General features: G+C 28.8%; 1 protein-coding gene across 1 annotated transcript in view; it reads right to left on the minus strand.

Annotated features, from left to right (window-relative positions):
- Nucleotides 1-18,393, minus strand: part of LOC107437796 (DNA mismatch repair protein Msh3) — a 45,343-nt gene that overhangs the window by 18,170 nt on the left and 8,780 nt on the right. The window contains exons 4-9 of the mRNA XM_043040836.2: nt 15,619-15,853; nt 11,049-11,182; nt 9,741-9,910; nt 7,913-8,137; nt 3,992-4,183; nt 1,944-2,076 (exon numbers count right to left, since the gene is read on the minus strand). Coding sequence (XP_042896770.1) covers nt 1,944-2,076; nt 3,992-4,183; nt 7,913-8,137; nt 9,741-9,910; nt 11,049-11,182; nt 15,619-15,853 — 1,089 coding nt within the window. The remainder of the gene's footprint in view (nt 1-1,943; nt 2,077-3,991; nt 4,184-7,912; nt 8,138-9,740; nt 9,911-11,048; nt 11,183-15,618; nt 15,854-18,393) is intronic.

Raw genomic sequence — 18,393 nt, forward strand, 5'->3', positions numbered from 1 at the left:
TGAAAAAAATATAAGTTAAATGAACTATGATAAAAGAAACTATATATTAACTAAATTATAATAAGACCAATAAAAAATAAAGAAAAAACATTTTTTCCAGATTTAGATATTTAAATTAGTTAATGAATTTCAATTACAAGGGAAAAATATTGATTAGTACAATTGTATTAAAATAAATAGCCATAAAAAAAATCAAGTAAAGAAAAAAAAAACTGTGTAAATTGACAGCTCTGTGCAAAAAAAAAAAAAAAAAACTTTGTTGAATGTTATGAAGTCAGCAGCCTTTTAATAAAAGATCCCATTGTGCCCCTGGATCAACAGGATGGTGGATTTTTATTTCTATTTCTTCTGTATGCAGCATAATTTTTTGGGAGGGGGGTAGAGGGGCAAGTAAGTTAGAAATCATTAAAATTTTTAAAACCTCAATATAACATGAAAATCCTACACTAATTTTTTTATGTTATTTTTTTCTCTAAATTCTTCTTCTTAGTTTATTATTTAAAATCAAACACTTTCTCACACTTTTTCATTCGCATCCTGCCTTTTATTCTACTTTTGGAATCAAGTATGCTTGAATTAACATTTTAAGTTTTCTCTTAAACTGAGCTGTGAGAACCGAAAAATTCCCTTGGCCCATTTAATGGACCAATTGTAATTAATAACGTTTCCTTTTTTGCATGTGCTTTAGGAGTTCATTGGAACTTGTTTGCAACATTTTCCCTAGTTTTTCAGACAGAAGCACTTCAATCTTGGATTGCTCGGTGTCTTGCATTCTATACCAGTGATAACAATTATATATACACAGTGATACCAGAAAAACAATTTTAGCAGAAAACAACAAAAAGTATAAAAAGTTTTAAGATATGTGTGTTAGCAGGACAACACTTCATTAAGGGACACACTGCCTACCAACACACAGGAGCCTTTTTGTTGTCAGTGGTGAAACCAAAAACTGATATACAACTATTCTAACTTTAACTTTATCTTTATTTATTTTTCTGATTTATGGGCATTTCTTTATTATGTCTTAGTTTGTATACTTTTAAGATTAAGATTTACTTTGTGATTGTTTTTCATTTAATTTTTTTTGCATTTATATTCCATTTTTTCTAATTGAATTTTCTTATTTGATTTTCCATTATGGGGCCTCGAGGCACATTCAGTTTTTTGTTTCACCACTGACAACAGAAAGGCTCCTGTGTGTTGGCAGGCAGCGTGTCCCCTGATGAAGTGCTGTTCTGCTAACACACATATCTTAATTTTTTAAAAATAATTTTTGTTGTTTTCTGCTAAAAAAGCTATGCAATTTATAGTTATAATAACAAATTATCAAAAAATGCCAGGCTCTAATTTCTTATTAAAAGTATTATTATTAATTTGTGATTAATCCCTCAATAAATGTACTGTTGTTTTTGTAGAACATATTATTTCATTTTACATTCAAAATTATATCTGTAAACTATTTTACATTATAGGTAAGTGAACAACTTTTAAACGTATTTTTTTCTTTGCGTGCCGTCAGATTTTGAAATTGTTAAAAATGTGCCTCGACAAAAAAAAAAAAAAAGGCTGAGAATCACTGCCTTATAGAATAATTGCTTAATAAAAACTTCTATTTTGCATCGGTACACCCGTTTATTTTTCCTACGCGACTACGCTGCTTTTTCATATATTTAAGAAAAACTTTATTTGATATCAAGACTTCTTGCTACTCTTAACACAATCCCTGTGGAAGCTATCAATACTTTAAGATATTTTTAAAAACAAAGATTACTTAAAATTATCAAAAAAATATTCTTACATACAAAATTTAAAGATTTTGCCTATTCAAACTGCATTGAAGCAAAAACAAATTATAATAGAATTTAGTCTCAAACAATAAAACAAATGATAAATAATGACCCTTTAGAGATGATAAAGAGAAATGCAGATTTTGGAGATACCTTTTGATAAAAAACTGAGCAAAGAACCCTTTCTAAATCTGGCAACTTGTTAAGCAGTTTTCCAACTGCTTTGTAAACAACAGTTTCTGAATACAGAATCTCACTCAAAATATCTAGCCTTTCCTCAATCCCCCTATAAATAAAGAATTCTTTTAGTACAATATTACAAAACATAATTTTAAATGTATGTAAATAATATAAACTAGCTCGTTAACAATTACTCAAAAGAGAAGAATGGTAAAGTTTTCCATTTACAAGAGAAAATTCGAAATGAATAGTTGATACTCTTTAAGCATGTCCAGATATTTTTATAAAGGCGGGGCACTATTGGACATAGAAGTTGGGCAGCTCCAAAGTGCAGGGCACATCGGCCAGAGGTATATTGGAAAATAGCTATACTTACCAAACACCTGCTTTTTCCAACATCCACAAGATAAAGAGCCTTGGTAGCTTAGGGGATAGAGCGCTCGCCTCCCAATGAGTTGAACCGGGTTCGAATCACAGCAATGGCGGCTGATTCAAATTCCGCACCCGGTTCGCACCAATTCTGTGCTGAAGTTAAAGATCCTCAGAGGTAAACAGATCTTGGGTTAGAGTCCCCTTGCTGTCAGACTAACCGAGGGAAATTTTCATGGTTTTCCTCTTCATATAACGCAAATTCGGGATAGTTACATAAAAAATTCCTCCACGATGACAAATTTTGTCCAACACTTGATCCAGGAAATTCCTTGTTTTCTGGATTGAGACCAAAATTACAAGGCTATGGAGTTGAACATTAGTAAGTAGTCATAAACCCAAAATGGGGTCGGCTGTTTAACAGTGATTATAAAATAAATTAAATAAAATCTACTAATAGTTGAATAGCTTTTTGAAGTAGACAAATATAAAGTCAATCATTTAGAATGTTTATTCGCTTCATTAGTGATGAACACAAATTCACAGACAAGAAAAAAAACTATAAAGTGAGAAAAGATTTGAATTAAAAAAATAGGTATAAGCAAGTAAAATAATTCAATTTTTTTAGATTTCATTGCAATTCTAGCAAAAGTTTAAAATTGAAAGATTTATGATTTTGAGCTTTTAAGTCTGAACCTGAACTTCAAGTACAGCCAAGTACAAGATTCCATCAAGTGGAGGAGGTTACTTCAAAACATATTAAATAGGAGTCATTCACATAATATTTATTGTTATGAGAATAGTCCCAGAAGAACCTTGCAGGAATGAAGGTAGAACAAAGTAATATAATTTTTTTTAAAGTCAATTCCTACCGAGGTTAACAAAGAAAAATTTTATTTAGTAGCTTTTTATTAAATAACTAAACTTTTTTTCTCCCATACAAAACTAAAATGAATTAATTAAACTTAACTGTTGAATTAATATTGGAAAAAACTGTATTAACATCAAGTGTTATCCACTACAAATTTAAAAAAATGTATCTGAACTTGAATGGATGAATAAAAAGTATTTTATTAACGACTGAAAATTTGAACAAGATATATAAATATATATAGGGAGAAAATGAACTAATAGTAGGAATTGAAAAAAAGGCGTGCGTTATCAGACAACTATAAAAGTATAAATTTGGTGACTTGGACCACACAATGTTCTTTATTCAATTTATCTGACACAGCGAATATAGAATAATTAAATATTTAACGATGCACAATAGACTATTTTTTTGTTTGTTCAAATAGAGCTATAACTTAGAATTTTTGAAATATATGAAAAACTGAATCGTTTATAGTGAAATTTAAAACAATGACTAACCAATCAGATAATTCCATTTCGTTTTTCGCTCATCCCTATTTAATGAATGAATTAATATTTGAAGAAACTTTATTATTGACATCAAGTGTCATCCACCACAAGTTTAAAAAAATTTATTTGAACTTGAGTGAATGAATAAAAAGTATTTCATTAACAATTGAAAATTTGAACAAGATATGGGGAGAGTGTGAACTAATAGTAGGAATTGAAAAAAGAAGCTGAAATAAACATATGATAAGCAAAAAGTGAAAGAATTAAAATAAAGAAATTAATTAAGTCACCCTATATTCTTGAGTGGCTTTGAAATCCATGATTTTAGCAATCTTTCACCAAATTTTGTGAAGGTTTTATTCAACACCCAAAAAAGACTTCCATGTTCTGAATGGGAGATGTTATTTCTCATGATTTCCAAACCTTTTAATGTTGCTGCAGTCAAAACCATGAATTCTTCACATACTAATGGTTTCATGTCTCTAAAAAATAAAATAAAATTAATTACTTATGAAGAATGCTTTACTGTTAAAAACTTTTCTCTATAATAGCATACCTGCCAACATAGAGAGAAAAAAATCCAGTAGATTTTACGAAATAATAAGTAATCACGATAATTGTTGCATAATGTACTAAATATTTTAGAAGTAGGAAATTCTAGGGATTTTTATAGTCATCAAAGTAGAAAAAACTGCAATATTCTACAGTTATGATTGGCATTAAACATACTTGAAATGATATGTATTATGTTTACTCATAATTTTGAATATTAATAGGGATTTAATTCATCAAACATAGTTCAAAGATTTTTTTAATTAATTTAAAAAGAATTCTGTGAGTAAAAATAAACTGAACATGTTAGAACAAAAAATGCTTTTAATTGATTTCTATAATTTAAGTATGTATTAGTAATACTTTTTAATTATTCAAGCAAGCAATAATCTGCACAAAAAATTAATTTCAAAAAGGCTTTTTAAAGGAAACTTACTCAATTTTACGGAATTTTCTAAAATGTACCAAAACCAGGTGAATTTTAAATAAACCAGTAGACCAGGAGAAATTGGCAAAATCCAGTAGTCTACTGGAAAATCCAGTAGAGTTGTATATGTAATAGGGACCATTCAAATATTACTTAAGCCTGTTTCTGACATTCATGGATTCCCCCTCACTTTTATTAATAAAAATAAGCAAATAACAAGCCTCCTCCCCTGTTGGTTTCTAACGCAATATTTGAACCGTTCTATATACGAGGTGTGACAAATAAATAACCGGACCGTGCATGCCCTAGTTGTTAGGTTTGGAGTGGGGGAGTTGAAACAATAATTACTTGTCCCTGACTCTTTTGTTGCTTGTGGCATGGTATTCTATCCCTTTATCCAATTTAGTTTGTTTTCTACCCTTGCTTAAGTAAGACATTGCTGTGTCAAAGTGCAAGAATCATTAGCTTAAAAATCAATCAGAAAGTTAATTTGAAATTCCTCAAAAAATTAAAATTAACAGAATTTAATTGGATGTCACGTAGTCAAATTTCGGAATGGCACAAGCAATTCTTGGAAGGTCGGGAGCCTGTTGAAGATGATTAATGTTCTGGTCATCTTGTGACCTTAAGAGCTGATGAAAACATTATAAAATTAATATAATCATGTATGAAAACCGACGTTTGAGTGTTCAAACTAATGTCAGATATTATTATTTCATGGAAGACTTTAAGACGAAGGTTTGAGCAAAACCTGACATGCAAGCAAAAAATGAACAGAAAAAACATTTGCTCTGACATCATAGAACGCTTTACAGAAGAACTTGAACTTCATCATATGTGTGGAGAAACGTGTTATTGGAGTTAATTCGATGTTAACGGAAGCCAAACAGTAAACCAGCAGTACAACATAGAGGTCCTAAGAAAACCTAGAGAAGTTGTGACGAAGAAAAGGCCAGATTTCTGGAATAACAACATGAGGATTTTGCACCAAGACATTGCATTCTCTATAAAACAGGTCTTGACAAAAAAAAAAAAAAAAAAAAAAAAAAAAAAAAAAAAAAANAAAAAAAAAAAGAATTCTTTACTGTGTTCGAGTATCCATGCACCTTCTACCTGTCTACAAAAGTGAAAATTTCATTGAAAGAAACACATTTTCAGCCTATGTAAGAGGCGAATGTTAAAAGCGATGAACTAGATAATTAATTTTTCTGGAATTTGAAAACAATAATAAATTAAAAAATGATGGGTGATGTAGGTGCACCTTCGTTATTGTTGCATTTTTTAAGTGATCCAGTTTCTTTCAGTTTTGGTTTGTTCTTGAGTATGATGTTTATTAATTGGTAGAACTATTATGTTTAAGATTATTAAAAAGTTGTTAAGTTTTTAATGTCAGTATTGGTAGTTTTTTCAAACAGAGTTGTGTTTTAATTAAGTTCTAGTTCCTTGCTTTAATATTTAAGTTGTGTTTTAAATCAATTCCAGTTCATGTTTTAACAGTGAATGCAAAAATAGCATATTTCTGAAGAAGGTGACACCTAATGACCTGTAGTGCTGCTTTAAATAGTGGAAAACTCATATGCAGCCATGTATAGATAGGGAAGGGGAGTATAGTGATGAGGACTAACTGGTATTTGTAAATGTTTTCAATAAAGCTAATTTTTAACACTAGTGCAGTTATTTAATTGTCACACCCCATATGTTAAAAAAGAATGATTCTTTCCTTAAATATTATACACAAATTTTTAGAAATAAAAACAGTGTCTGTTGCTTAGTGTGATTAATTGGTACTGGAAGATTTTAATTCAAATCAGCGTTTCAGTTCACTAACAGAATTTAAAAACCCCTCATAAAAAAAAAAAAATGGATGGTAATTCTTCAGTCTTGCGCACTATTTTGTACGAAAAAAGAAATCATTAAAGCAACTTTATATAGTTTAACTTCTAATAAAACTTTTTGAACAAGTAAGTGAAACTATTTTAATTCAAATTTCAAATCAATACGGTTAAAGTAAATAACATAAAAATTGCTTATTTTCAATTATTCCTTGCTAAGGTTTGCAAAAGAGAAAGAAAATCTTTACTATTTGCCAGTTAAGACGAAGAACTAAACAGAGTATTTTCAATCATAGGAAAAATCTCTTACCACCTACACTGCATCAGATCTTGTATTTTAAAAATAAATTTAAGACTCCATCTCTCTAAAAGTGATTAAAAGTAATTTATCCCTTAGGTGAAGCTGAAAAAGGACCCGATATTGTCTGCCATAAAACATCCGAGAATGAGCGATTTCTTAAAAAGTGAATGCTGCAGAGCGCATTTGATTTTGGGGCTAAATTTCATTTTTAGAAAATTTCTCAGACTGACATAGTTATTTTGGTTCCAAAGTCTGGTGGTCTCAATTCTGATAACTTAAAAAACTCTAATACAGTCAAACCCCGCTATAGTGAACTCCCAGATATAGTGAACGAAATGTTCAGTCCCATGCCTTGCTATGTACCTATAATGTAATTTTTTGTGGATTTTGTGGAACCAAAAGTGTGAGGAAGTTGGATATATAGAACTTTTTTCTTTCTTCGACTGGCTTTTCGTCTTCACTTTTTTTTGTCATAATTTTGAAATGTCTACTTCAAAATAAATACTTATACTGATTTTTAAAATCATTTATAGAGTGGAATGTAGCAATAAGCATTTTTTATTGTTTGCTTCTTTTATCTCACTTTTCCATCCCTAACCAAAGGCCAAGCCAGGCAGATGCATGGACAAATTTTTCCCTGAATCAGTTTTTCCCATCAGTTAAAGATAACTAATTTTTAAAATTTTTTCTTTTTTTTACACAAGACCAAGAGTATGAAAAATAAAAGCAAGTTAACACATTTTTTGTTACTACTATTTTTCAGTCATTTTTGTATTTCATTTTATTGGTTATTTATCTCAATAATGTATACTAAAAAGAAGGAGTTCTGAACTATTAGTTAAAATTGTTTGTGGAACGAATATAGTGAACAAAATTTCGGTCCCTTGAAGGTTCTCTATCTCTGACTGTATTATCAGATGCAGGGTTACTCACAATGCCCTCCCTGCATAAATGATTTTGTTGGAGGAAATTTCATGACAATAAACAGTTGATTTTACTATCAAGTGAATTTACAAACCAGTGAACATTGTAATAGCAATTTTAAAAATATGTTAATGTATAATTCATTTTTATGAATGGAATTGAATTCATGACTCACATAATATTATTCATAATGCTCTCCAGTTTGAAGCTTGATAAGTATTCAACAATAGCTGACAAACAGGAAACTATCCCAGAAGGAAGAGATAATATTTTCTGCATGATACTATCTTTGGAAGGCGATTCTTCAGAAACAGCTGCTTGATTATAAAACCTTGAAACCTTTTCCAATGCTGATGAAAATTCAAAAAAGTTAGCTTTCATTTTTTCCAGTCTAGCTGACCTAGAAATTTCAAAATTAAAATCAATTAAGGTGTTTGCTTTTTCAAATATTTTCTTTAAAATGAGTGTGATGTGAAGTAATTTTGTATTATATTGCACCTCATTATGTCACCAACATGGATAAGATCAAAATATTTTTTCAATATTTAATATTTCAAAAAGTAACAATATAAGGAAGCCCAGTTACAATAGTTGGTTATCAAATCCTATTCTTGCTACTTCATGGTGACCACTGCAGATAAAACAGAGTTCTAAGAGATTTTCAGAGTAAATTTCTAAACTATTTCACAGATACAGTGGAGCATCGTTTATACGACGATCACTTATACGACGTTTTAGTGTGGTCCCAAATCATTCCTATTCATTTTAATGTAAAAATAGATCGTTTATACGATGCACAGAATCGGTTATACATCGGTTTTTAGATTTTGTTAACGTTTATTTAATTTTTTATTTTTCTGCGTATTTTAAAAAAGGGCGGAATTTGTCAACATGAATGATACAGAAAAGGGTGCCAACAAGAATGCTTGGATGACGACCGTAATTTTTACTAGATGACTGAAAAAACTAGACAATGTTATGAAGAGGCAAAAACGAAAAATTTTGCTATTCATCGACCAATGTCTAGCGCACCCATCGGATACTAATTATTTTGGAAAATGTAAAAGTTCTCTTTTTTTTCTGCAAATTGCACAAGTGCGCTTCAGCCATTAGATTTGGCCGTGATTAGAAATCTAAAATTGCATCATAGAAAACAGTAAGTTCAACTAGCTATTCAAAGCATTGTAGAAACTAATCGCAAGAAGATATAATTAAAGGTAACATACATTCAAATTGCTCACTGCAAGTTTTCTTCCTTGGTTATTTGTTTGTTTTGCTTTGTCTAATTTAGAAATTTACGTAATCAACACGTTAAGCATTAAAATTAACTGAAAACAGAGTTAGTTTCAGTTTTAGAAATGAAACTCAATTATACGACGTTATTGTTTATACGACGTTTTTCGGTGGTCCCTATGGAATCGTATAAACGATGCTCCACTGTATTACTGATTAAAATTACCGTCATTTTAATTAAAATTAAAAAAATTAGATATATATGTATTTTTATATATAAGGAATTTGCAATAAATGTAGAAAATTTGTTTGAAGTTAAATTGTTAATTTCACCAATCAAATTTTTTAAAATAATTTTTTCACATACGTAACTTTAATAACACGGAACAAAATAAATAAACATAAAAATTTTAATGTTGTCAATTAGCATTACTATCTACAGATGAAAATTGAAACTAATTTTGAAACTTGGTTAGAAGGAATCAGTTTTCTAAATAAGGGGAATGCAGCAAAGTGTACAGTATAGTTCTATCTTCTCCAATTTCTTTTTTAGTTGGCTTAAATCCTTTTAGGGAGGTTCAGTGAATGATACTTAAAGAAATATGCATATACTTGCTGCTAAAGCTGTAACTAATTCTCGAACAATAAACAAATTTTTCCAAATAAGTTTTTTTTTCTTCATATAAGCCTATCTGAGGAAGATAATAAAAAAATCCAATCCAAGAAAATAACTTTAAAAGAAACATTTTTTAAGATTATTGAAAACTCACCTCTCATAACAGTAACCATTAATGAGACTATCTGTTTCTTTACTGATTTCAGAAGGTAATAAAATTTCTGAAGGGCTCAACTGATGCAAACAGCTTTCAAGTCTGTTCCTGAGTGGCAGCTCATCGTCAAATGAGGAATACCATAAATCACCAGAAGACGGGTTTACACCCTGAAGATATAAAATTTATATTAGTAAAAATATTAGTGTCGATTAAAAACAAGTAAAAACTTTGAATTATTAATTCAAAGAAAACTTCAAATTAAGAATACGATAAATCACACATCGAGTGAATACCATTACTACTTTTCTCTTTAGTGATACTGTTATCAATGACTCAAACTAAGCACTTTTTTTTTTTACCAGTTTTCCATTCATGTTCTCATCAATTCAATTCCTTTTCATTGTACTAACAAGGGTTCCCACTCAATTTCAGAAAAAAAATTCCTCGACTTTTTCAGGTATACCAGGTAAAGTTTGAGGAAAATTGAGACAATATTTTTATCAGAAAACTTTGATTATATTATTTGTAATGTAAAATATTAAATGAGGAAGTAATATTAAATGAGAAAATAATATTAAATGAGGAAGGGAATATTTCAGTTTGACTAGAATGTGAAATTTCTACAACAAATTATTCAACTCTAATCTCAATAATTGATTACTAGTACTGACAATTTTAAGAATGGTTATTTTCCAGGTATGACATAGGAATATTCTAGGCTTTTGAAAAAAAATTGCAACTTTCCCTGATTTTTGAAGTTAAAATGAAATTCCCAGACAATTCCAGGTTTTCCCTGACCTGTGAAAACCCTGAATCCTTTACAAAATTAGTTTTTAAACAAAAAAGATAATGTACAAAAAGGTATAAGCAAAACAACGAAGCAAAATTTTTTTTCCTTTCGTTCAGTGCAATGTTCTTTTAAAAGAAGAGATACACTCATTTTAACTAAACCTATACTACACTTATTTTGGCTTTTTTTTTAAAGAAATTTATTTTTCTTTCCATTTGTTGTTTTTTCTTTCCTTCCAATTTTTTTTAAATGATACATTGAATAGCTTGGAATGCTATTATTTTTATTAATCAATTATCAACTGTTCAATTTTTTAAAAATATTTAATATATTTTTTTTGACAAGGAGTTTCTTCTATTTGGGTTGGAAGAAAACTATTTCTTCCAAAGCAGTTTTTTTTCAGCTCTAACTTAGAATAAAAACAGACAACAGAAGAAAATAAAAGAAAGAAGACTGAAAACACAATTTTAACTACTAAATAATTTAAAGCTAAGTAAATTAAAATGTATAATTACCACTAAACTAATTTGACATCCTTTTCTATCTTTTGAAGAAGTCTCAAAGACACATACCAGACATCTTGAGTTTATATCAGCATCATATACTTCCTTATTGTCTAAATCACTATCACCTTCAAGAGTTTGAAATTGTATGACTAGTTAAAGACAATAAAATTCTAGATAATAAGTTCGAGAATATGAAGTTTAAATGCAAAACAGAGAAATAAAAAATATGTATAGTTTTTTTTCCAATAAAATATAATTAAAAACAACAAAAAAACAATAAATAAAAACTATGTTACCCTAATAACATAAACTGAAATGGCCTACAATTTTTTTGACCTATGACTGACATTAATGTGACTTATAAAGATCATGTTTTTATTATGTTTACTATTTTTTTGAATTTATAATTTTAAGTTATAATAAATATTTAATTCAACATAGATAATTATATAATTTTTTTAAATTAATTTAAGAATAGAAATTTCTGAATAAATTAATCAATGAAAAATCATTTTACAATATTTAAAAAAGAAAAGCTTCATTTCGTACAATAAATAAAACTTACTTCATTATTTAACAATAATACCTATTTAATTACAGTAAAAAGTTTCATATCTGTAAAAGCTTTTTGTTTTGTTTAGTATGAAAAAAAAAATTGTTTTAAAAAATTTAAAAAAAAACAGCAACTTTTCTATGGCTTTACGTAAGGTATAAAATATTTAGTGCAAGTTATAAAAATAGATTTGATATAGACTCAGTTAATTTTACAGATATTTTGTTCGTTTTGTGTAAATTTTAACTCAAATGCGTTAAAAGAATTTCTAATAGAAGTTTTAAAAAAGTAGTGGAAATGTCAGTTTATTTGATGTTATTAATATTTGAAAACTATCAGCGTTTCATCTGCTTTCTTCAAGAAGTTTATTAGAAATTCTTGCAACACATTTTAAGATAAAATTTATAAAAAATGAACAAAATATCTGATTAAATTAATTTTTTTAAAAGTTACACTCAATATTTTATTTCTTACATTTTCAAGAAAAACCATAAAAAGCATTTTTTTTTCTTTTTAAATTTTTTAAAACTATTTTATTTTTTACTTTTCTTCCCTGAATTTTTAAGCCTTTAATAAAAGCACTTTATTTTCTCTGAAAATTTTTTTCCTCTTTCTAAATTTGGTACTAACAGTAAAACTTAATATGAGGTCAGATGTATTTGTATCGCATATAACTACAGAGAAGAGCTTATATAAAACTGCTTTCAAACTTTATTTTTTATTTTATTTTATGACCGCCGTTGAACAGTCGACCCAATTTTTGGGTTTACAACTACAAATGTTCAACGCCGTAGCCCTGTAATTTTGAACCAATCCAGAAGACAAGGAAACTCCTGGATCGGTACCCCCAGAGGTATTGATTTGTTATGGGAACATGGAGGACTTTGAGACTCGACAGATTTAACGTGCATCAGTCACCATTTACTACACGGGGAGTCTTCGACCAGCAGGGACCGAACCCACGAACTCTTGGACATGGGCCCGGCACCCCACTGACCAGGCTATCCCGGCCTAGTAGAGACAATTTAATTTTACATAGATAACTAGCAGCGTTACATTACAGCCACAAAGAATGGACATCGACAATAACAGTACAATATAAAATAGCTAGCCACGTCACAGGTATTTTTTTTTTTTATTTTTTTTTAAAAACATTTAACATAAATGGCCATCACGGGTAGCTGAAAAGCTCCGGACTCACTGTCTGTCCCCAGGGACTGGGAGCAGGGTCAGTGGTGAGGCTTGTGTGGTATGTATGTTTTGTTTATGTTGTGTTGCGTGTTTTACCTATTTTTCTTATGAGTAGTAGTTGAGGCAGTGTTTTAGCGGATCATGATATAGATTACTGTTTTTTATTGTGTGTGCGTTTATAGACAGTTAAGCCATCTCTTGTTTGTGTGGATCGAGCTTAAGTTTTTTTTTTTTTTTTTTTTTTTTTTTTTTTTTTTAAATTTTATTTGCCTCACGGACAACAGCTTGTGTTGACTGACTGCCTGCCAAATGCTTGCTGGTCAGGGGTGGGGCCAGAGTGTGTTTTTATGCTGCAGCAATGGTTTGCCTGGAGCCCTGACACCTCAACATTGTATTTGCTGCCAGTATTTTTACAAAGTTATTATAAGGTTTATGACATATTGTCTGTGATGTTTCTGGTTATGGCTAGAATATTTATAACCAGAAAGTTAAACTCTATTGTTAACAGAGTGGATAGAAACTTAAGATGGAGTTTTTTTTATTAGTATCAGAATAGCAATAAAATTATCAATTAAATTAATATGTGCTAATTTAGATACAATACAAAAAAGGTGATATTGTAACAATTAATACTTTCCTGGAGTTTGGTGAACATTTTAATTGAGTTTAGATCAGAATTATTCAAGCTCTTGGGAATGTCCTAAGTCATACAGGGTGCATAGCCAAGTCTTTCAACAAAAATAAGCACCTTTTAAGCACTCAAAAAATATTTTTAAGCACTATATACATTAACAAAATGCAAAATAATTTTCAGATTTTACATGATCATGATAAAATAACTAGTTTCTGACAAAGAATCCTTTTCTTGATTATATTAGGTATTATAAAAAGATCAAGAGATTTTTCGGTTCAATATTAGAGAGTGTTAAATGAAGTCTGAAACTGAGAGTAACTTGCAAAATGCAGCAGAGTTGCACATGAGATAGTAATAATCTCACTGAACTCAGCTCAGTATATATGCACATACGGACTCGCAAATAGTTCATAAAACATGTAAAATAATTGGTGCTTTCATACGCTATGGACCGACAGTACGACAAAATAGACTGTGGTTGAACGAACTGTGAAAACATTTAATAGAACAATGTGAAAACCACACTTTTGCATAATATGTGGTAAAAATCGACACATTAAAGAAAAAAATCTAATTTTCGAAAAGGGAAAATTAAGCCCTTTTTAAAAACACCCAATGAAAAAAGTACTTTTGAGGGCTTTCAAATAACGAAAATCGAAAATAAGCACCTTTAAGCACTTTTTAAAAACGCCACGCACCATGTCATAATTGGATTTAAAATTTCAACAACCCACTCCACAAATCTAAACAACACTATGAAATCATGCACAAATCTAAAAGACACATACTGATACAATAAATAAAGATAAAATGTTTCCATTTTTTAATGTTTCCTGTTTTTTACCCTAGCTAATGGCTTTACATTATTAGATTAAGCATAACACTATTTTAAAAGTTGATGTCATAAAAATAAAGATAAACTGTTATCAACATAATTTAGCTCCAAGTTGTTGCTTTAGGCCATCTCATGATAGTCCCAATCAAGCAATTTTTTCTGGTACTTATTCAGTTTGGATCGTGAAAAACCTATTACCACAGTATAGTATTACCTATATTAGTATATCTGGCATTTATTAAAAACTGCACCAATCAGTATTTTAACTCCATTGATTTTGCTTCTTAGTAAACAAGTAACAATTTTTTGTTTGAACTAGCTCTATAGAAACCCGTTTTAAAAACACAACTGTAAAGAAAATAAACATGTGGTTTCAGATAACTTTAGAAATGCTAATTCAATGACATAGCACCAATCCACATGCCATTCACATTGAGCTTGTAAAAAATAATTAAACATTAGAACATGCAATAAAATATTATGCAGAATAGTTTACAGTTCTATTTACAACAATGGCTTATGTTTAACTAATGTGAAAAAACCATTTTTGAAACATCTCTCACAAATGGACTAATTAAAGTGTTTAAAATTTATTTTAGCTCAGTGTAGTTGATGTCCAAGTTTCAGAACCCTACAACAATTGGTTAATGATTTATAAGAGATTAGAAATACCGTTTGGTAATAAGGGCAGATAAATTTATTAAGTAAACACGAAAAAGAAAAGCTGAAAAATGGAAAAGTAAGTAGATAAATTTTTTCATTTGATGTGAAGAATTAAAAACACAGGTAATTACAAGCTTCAAGTTCCAAAAGTAGATCAATCCTGTTTAATAATAATAATAAAAAATAAAGGAAAGAATTGAATATATATTTTTTGAATGAAAACATACATAAATCCAAAACAAAGTCTGTAGCAAATATTTTCAATATTCAGCTTCATTAATACATTCATAATTTATTTCTCTCAGCCAAAATTGTGTTTCTTTAATTGCTTTTGTCTCTTCATCAACTTTTAACCATGTTTATTAAGCAGTATAAATGATTAGTTATAGTTAACATAGTAAGAGGATAAAGTTAACATAGTAAGAGGATTTGTTTTCTTTACATATAAAGTTTTATAACAGATCCCAAATAAAAATAAAATGCAAACTTTTTTTTCTTATCCAGAAAAAGGTTTCATTAGAGATGTGTTTATTTTGAGTATCAAAAAGCATTTAGAAAAAAAAGATTTTTCCAGAAAACGGACATCCTAATACAGGACTTTGTACTGTATTAAAAGTAGCAAAGTAAGTAAAGCATTGAACCAAGAGGAACTATCAAAATCTAATAGAACTCAGGAGGTTAAAAAAAAACTTTAAAAGGATATCTTCACCAATCAAAGTAGTTCTAGTGTAAAGTGCATAAAGCTCTCTAGAAAAGAGTTCATTCTTTTTGTCACTGGCAGCTTTTAAAGCGGCAGTTTCTGTTTGTTTAATGACCCCAACTTTATAACCTTTGAGTACCAATTTTTTCACGTGGTAAAACATGCGCTGTACAGGAATTATGGCAGTCATGAAGTTATGATTTGGAAAGCAGGCAATATTCAATATTTTGGATGCAATCTAGAAAAGAATAATGTAAGATAAATAAAAATTATTTATTATCATAAGAAATTTAAAACATTTTTTACATTAAGGGAAGTTGACACTAGGAACGGCAAGTTTCTTCCATTCCTAGTATTCACAATGAAAAAAATTTCAGCAAAAAAAAAAAAAAAAAAAAAAAAAAAATTAACCTTAAAGAAATAGTTTCCTTCCAACCCAAATGAAAGAAATTGTTTTTGAAAAAGAAATATCAAAGTTACAAAAACTTTTTAAAAAGTGTACAATTGCAATCCTAGTTTAAATAATACTATTTATTTATAAGTTATTTAATATATAATTTTTAATAGTGTGAAAATTAAAAACCAACATTTGGAAACAAAAATAAATTTAATGAATTTGCTAAGAAATTAAAATAACTGTAGTTTTTCAATATTTTATATAAATGAGTATAAAAAAATTTCTTTTTATAATTATATAAAAAACTGTTAAAATATAATAATTAAATTGACGAATCACATACTTAATATATACACTTCTACAAATCATATATTGAATTCACAATTGAAAATAAGTAAGAATAATCAAATTGACTTTTAAATAATATGATATACAAATCTAAAAATTCTATACAAAACTAAAATAAATAATAAGAAAAGAGCTGTTTTTTAAAAAAAATAAATTTTATAGGTCATTTTAAGTTTCTTCCGCTTGATCTAGTTTCTTCCGATTTGTTCAGTTTATTCAGATTTCTCAAAAAATCTGGTAGAAATAGGATTCTTCTGTATAAGATTCTGACTCTGATTGATACTATCTTGTCTTTCAATGTTAAAGCTAATTACACTCTAAGTGTGAAATGAGTATAGTAACTAAGAAAGTTGTAAATCTATTTTTAAAATTTTTCACATGAACTGCAATATATAGTTTAGTTATTATTTAGTAATATGCCTTAATTATGTAATCTAGATATTTATTGCTTTTTCCTGCTTTAATTGTTTTTTTGTATATCTAAATTAAAATAAAGTAAATTTGGTTTTAGCTGCTTTAGGCGCTTTCCCATTTTGATTTAATGTTTTAATTGTAAATGTACCTTTTTGTCTTTTCTATATTTGTAAATTAGATTCATTTTCCAACTAATTATGTAATCACATGATGTGTTTTGAAGGTTAAAAGAACATCAAAATTACACTTTTAAAATAATTAAACCACACATTACAAGTATTTATTCAAATATCTGAAATAGGAAAATTATATCAAATTAAATAAAATCTTTCTAAAATAGTTGTGAAATTTTCTCAATAAAAAGCAATATAGCATAAAAAAATAATAATTATGCAATAACTCCACTGTTACAGTATAATTACTGTAATTACACTTCACAGCACTGTTATAGTAAGTTGGGTTCAATACTGGTTTTTACTTAACTTAGTAACTTCAAATGTTACTAAGAACTGAATGTAAGTTTCCTATTAAATAGAAAAGAACTGAAGTGCATTAGAAGTATGTGCCTTTTTAATAAAACTGAAATACAAAACAAAGGCTTACATTTTTATAATTAAAATACTGAAATTTATATTTATTTAAGTTTCTTAAATTTGTAATCCGTTTTTATCCAAATAAATGCAGGGTATCTGCTACACTTTAGATTTTCAAATCCATGACTAATTCCAGGAATTTTTCATGATTTACCGAAGTTACTATTTTCTCGGAGAAAAACACAACAATAAATTTAATACCAATAATTCGCCTTTATCCGCTCAAGCACACAGCATCAGCCTTCAACCACTGGATATCATTGCTGGCCATTCTCAAAGCCCCACTGCAGAATCACGGGCAACATGGCCACATTGTTGCAGAACACAATTGAGTTCTTGTAGCAAGGCAAAAGGATTTTTCTTTTGGGAAGTTAAAAATTTTGGTTTTCTTTTCTGCAGAATTTTTTAAGTCGTTTCTTTTCTGAAGAATTATACCATAACAGTGTTTAGTGAACAACATATTTTATACAAATAAAACATCTACTTCATGAAAATCAAGAAACTGAAAGAGAAGAATATACTTGATAATATAAAACTTAAATTTGCTTTAAAAAATATGAAGATAGTTTAATTCAGTGTTTCCCAATGTGGGGCCCACGCCCCACTGGGGGGCAATTTGAGGGTAAAGGGGGGCAATTCAAAAATGGACTCGACATGAGTTTAAACCTTTTGCTCTGGGCCATTTAAATGCAATGCAAGATTTCGGTGACAAAATCGAAAGAAAAAAGCAAATTCTTAAATAATTGCGGTCAATAAATATTATGTGACTTAAGGATTTTTTAAGCGACAAATCTGAAATGAAGTATCTGTTTACAGTCGATGGTAAAGCATTTGTGAGTTATTTAGCCAATATCTTTGAAAAACTGAATATATTAAATAAGAAACTTCAAGGAACAAATAAAACTCTTGTTGATGCAAAAGCGAAGATATTTGGCTTCATTACCCTTATTGAGTTATGTCAGAAATATATTAACAACAAAAACTTTGAACAGTTTCATTGGCTCCAAAAATGTGAAGTAAATGATA

The sequence above is a fragment of the Parasteatoda tepidariorum genome, chromosome 7 (genome assembly GCF_043381705.1).
Source record: "Parasteatoda tepidariorum isolate YZ-2023 chromosome 7, CAS_Ptep_4.0, whole genome shotgun sequence".
Lineage (NCBI taxonomy): Eukaryota > Metazoa > Arthropoda > Arachnida > Araneae > Theridiidae > Parasteatoda > Parasteatoda tepidariorum.